The sequence below is a fragment of the Limulus polyphemus genome, unplaced genomic scaffold (genome assembly GCF_000517525.1).
Source record: "Limulus polyphemus unplaced genomic scaffold, Limulus_polyphemus-2.1.2 Scaffold581, whole genome shotgun sequence".
In the NCBI taxonomy this organism is placed as follows: domain Eukaryota; kingdom Metazoa; phylum Arthropoda; class Merostomata; order Xiphosura; family Limulidae; genus Limulus; species Limulus polyphemus.
Genome location: NW_013666191.1, coordinates 1 through 4,111, shown reverse-complemented (window position 1 = coordinate 4,111; position 4,111 = coordinate 1). Strand labels below are relative to the sequence as shown.

Below are 4,111 nucleotides of genomic sequence, written 5' to 3'. Positions count from 1 at the left end.
TAATGGTTCTTTTATTTGAATAAATAGAGTTGTTTAAACATTAGTTTAACAACAAGCAAAAGCTTGGAATGGTCTATGAAAGAATAGCTTTTACTTATAGCAAAGACAAATCAATAATAATAATCATAATAATTATACAAGAAACAAGAAAAAAAAAAGTAGAAAATTATGACAAAAACAAATTCTACCTTGATTATCACGAAGTCGGGTAGCCTTCTTGTGTATGTCAAAATTAAAGTTGAATGTTAATTTCAGTCTCATTCTAGCAAAATTTTCACAATGAGAAAGCTTCCAGTGCTGTTCTTGTTTTAACCTGTTGAATTGAAACATTCATAATGTATAACTAGCAATAAATGTAACAGCTATATTAATAAAATCACAATTAAATATTCAAACACATATGTTTGCTTTTTATATTACCATACTTTTTTTGGAAATTGAGTAAACAATCAGATTTGGTTTGATTTGTTTTGAATTTTGTGAAAAGCTACATGAGGGCTATCTGAACCAGCTATCACTAACTTAGCAGTTATAGAATAGAGGGAAAGCAGCTAGTCAATACCACCCACTGTCAACTCTTGGACTACTCTTTTATCAACAAATAGTGGGATTGACCATCACATTACAACATCTCCACTGAAAGGGCAAGCATGTTCAGTGTTGCGGATTCGAACTTGTGACCCTCAGATAGCGAGTCGAGTGCCTTAACCACTAGGCCACTAAATAATCAAAAGATAGAACTTCTATTATAACTCAATTAGTGAAAAGACTATATATATATATATATATAAAATGGATCATCAATGATATTCCTCCTAGTCTGTTACTAAATTTCAATCAATAAATGCATGAAATAGCAATTCATGTCTATTTTATGTTTGGCTAAGTTGTTGATCTGTGCTAAATGTAACAGAAAATATTGAACTAGAATATAATAATGTAAGACTTGAAGTCTGCATTTGAAGTAAGACTATATATGATAACCTATCCGACTTCATGATCTTTAGTACTGGATAAAAGGCTCATTGTCAGTGGTAAGCAACAGATAGATTGTAGTAGAAATACTTCTAACTAGAAATGCATATCGAACCAAATTATGCTATTAAAACCATTATTAGTGTTATTGTGATGAAATATCACACCTATTATGAAGTAAAGCTTTTTTAGCATGAGCAACTTATGCATTTTATAAATTAACGTTAGTCTACAGAAAACAATCAAGTAACACATTTTCAATCTTTATTTCAACCTATAACCTACAATTCACAGAGACCAGTCAAGTAAAAAATGAAAAAAATCTTGAGATCACAAAGCACATTGTTACAAATCTTTATTGAAAAAACATCAATTTTAAGTCCACAGTGATATATCAGACAAAATATTTAAAATCTTCACTAACCTAGAAGCTAAAATCTATAGAAATATGTAAAAAAAAACATTCAAATATTTTTACAAACACGGTAACTGAAGAGAAATTACTCCTTGAGGCTGATAAATTGATCTTTTGGCTGATTTTGAATCCAACTACGTCTGAGAAAAGGTATCTGAAATCCTTATTGTTCTATCACAATTGTGTCAGGTAAAAAATTTAAAACTATTACTGACCTATAGGCCCATGGTCCACAAGGCCCTGTTAAGTAAAGTTTAATTAAGCGCCATCGACGTCTAATGAGAAGGTTCTGGTTACGAAGGCTTGTTAAGAGTGAACTGTAACGATTATTTTCCTCTGCTGCCTTCTGATGAAATACTTCCATAACTTGGGACTATAACAACACAAGAATTTAAGTAAATACATCATTACACAAAACATAAAAAAATCATGAATGACATTTATATTTTATTTTAATGTTATTGTTTCTGATTATGCTTTTAAAATTTTATAATTTTAACTTCAAAATTGTGCAAGATATATCATTAATTTAATATGTCAGTGATGTAATTTTTTATGCAATTTTATAAAGTTGCCATCTAATTATACTTATTAATTTTATATTTATATATTAACTTTTGTACAGTTCATACCCAGAATAAACACAAACTGTATTACATATATATTTATTTGTTCTGAGACAGATTTAATGTAATTTTTTCTATATTTCTAATTTTTTCGTTATCAACAGATATGGACCATTTTTGGCAGGACAATGAGGAATAATATCCTATACGTGTCCAGCAAGTTTCATCAAAATCCAATCATTTTTGACTAAGTTATAGAGCAAAAATAGTGTGAAAAATTGGTCCCCATGTTAACAGATAGGGATTTTTTGGATTTTCATGCCCTTGCTATGACCTTGACCCTCCAAAAACTAATCACTTCCAAGTTGGGTCATAGTCCAAGTGTATATCAACTTTCATTCAAATCCATTCAGCTGTTTGAGAAATCTTGCTGATAAACGCACAGGGGTGAAAACATAACATCCTTCAACCTTCTGTGGCAGAGGTAATAATTATGTTTTCTTTGTTTTTCTGATGATTTTGAAAAAAAGCTCCTATCCTATGTTGCTAATACAGTTCTATGTATTAAATTCTTGTCGCCACTATTCTGTTTATGATACTTAATAAAATCAAAACTGATAAATTATTTCAATAGCAACTACTTGACAATATGATTTTATGTTTTGTCTTTCTGGATTTAGGTAAGAGTTTCTAACTTATATGCAAGTATCAAGTAAACAATTGTAAAAGTCTCGAAAGCATTTCAAAATTCTACATGCCTGAAACCTTAGTTTACTTTCTCCTACTTCTCGATTCCTTTTATGAAGATCAACTTTGGTTTTTTCATAACATTGATTCCAGAACATGTTCATGGTTTCTTTCATCTCATCCATACTAAAAGAGCAATATCTTCCTTGATGAGGTTGAACCTAGCCAAATAAAGGCATCAACTTATACGTTACTACTGGGGAAGAGTGCAACAAAAACAAGAAATAACATGATAAAGATACTATTATAATAGTATACATACAATATGATACAGTGATTACAAGATATTGGTGAAGTATATAAACTCTCATAACTAAACACCTGATCAAATTAATCATGGAAAAAAAAAGGGTTTGGTAGTACAGTTATGAAAAGATTAAAACACCAGCTTGGTACAGAAAAATCATACAAGGATAACACCTTACAACTATATTTGCTATTAAAATAAGTTCAAGATACTGGTAAATGTCCTGATTATAAAAAAAACAAGGAAAAACTTACAGGTAGTTGTTAGATGATACAACATTTTGAGGGGGCAAAAACAAAAACTTGCCAAAGATAACATTCTACCAATATCTGATGTACAAATAGCCTGAAAATCAGTAGTCACTAATGATTCATAACGTATAACACAAAACAGCTTGGAATTTATTAAATGACAAAAATACTTTCTTGATATACATATACCTGATAACAGTCAGGGTTCGTACACCTTAAGTGAGATGAAATTCCAGGACATTTCCAGGACAAATTGTTTTGAACATTAGCCTCTAGTTATTTTTAATCAGGAGTAACTTATCCTCTAGCTTCTTGGAAACACCGTTGAGAAGCTCCTGCTTTTCTTGGGCAATGCGACGAAGACTGTTAGATTTTGATAGCATGGTTAAGCTTCCCCTGTCCTCTGCTTGCTTAGCAAGCGTGTCAGCACTGCGTAACAATTTATTCACATCAATCTCAATCTGCCTCTTACGCTTCCTGACAACGTCCACCTCATCTTCTAGGTTACGTTTCAAGGTCTGTGTAGAGGCTTGGGCCTTAGCACGTTTCTCCTCTTCTAGATAGGCCATGTACTTCTGTCTGGCACTGGCAGCAGAGAGCAGAAGCTTCTTGTCCACGGACAGATTCTGGTAACCAACAGCTTTGATATGGTCGCAGATTATTCTTCTAGCCACCAGCGTCTTCTCTGACATGTTGTCAGCCTCTATGTTTCGGTTGACCGAAAAGACCCTTTCCACAGACGCCTGACCATGGGACAAGATCAGGGCTTTCCGAAGTACCACCCACAGTCGAGCATACTCTTGCTGGCCAGACACTTTGTTGAACCAGAACTTATCTAGGCGATCGTTATGAGGATCGAACTCAACCTTCCCAAGGCTGTCACAGATAGCACTGTACTGCCGACACGCCT

The 4,111-nt window shown here is 32.8% G+C and overlaps 2 protein-coding genes across 2 annotated transcripts in view; both read right to left on the bottom strand.

Moving 5' to 3' along the window:
* The window catches only part of LOC106459246 (neurobeachin-like protein 1), a 58,905-nt gene extending 56,046 nt beyond the window's left edge, over positions 1 to 2,859 (bottom strand). Inside the window, exons 1-3 of the mRNA XM_022385697.1 lie at positions 2,715 to 2,859; positions 1,606 to 1,763; positions 189 to 313 (exon numbers count right to left, since the gene is read on the bottom strand). Of these exons, the coding sequence (XP_022241405.1) occupies positions 189 to 313; positions 1,606 to 1,763; positions 2,715 to 2,828 (397 nt within the window). The 5' untranslated portion in view covers positions 2,829 to 2,859. The remainder of the gene's footprint in view (positions 1 to 188; positions 314 to 1,605; positions 1,764 to 2,714) is intronic.
* Positions 2,860 to 3,379: 520 nt separating this feature from the next.
* On the bottom strand, positions 3,380 to 4,111 carry LOC111085733. Its single transcript, XM_022385695.1, has 2 exons — positions 4,019 to 4,111; positions 3,380 to 3,962 (listed from the first exon to the last, which is right to left on the bottom strand). The coding sequence occupies exon 2, from the start codon at positions 3,891 to 3,893 to the stop codon at positions 3,474 to 3,476; it is 420 nt and encodes a 139-aa protein (XP_022241403.1). The 5' UTR covers positions 3,894 to 3,962; positions 4,019 to 4,111; the 3' UTR covers positions 3,380 to 3,473.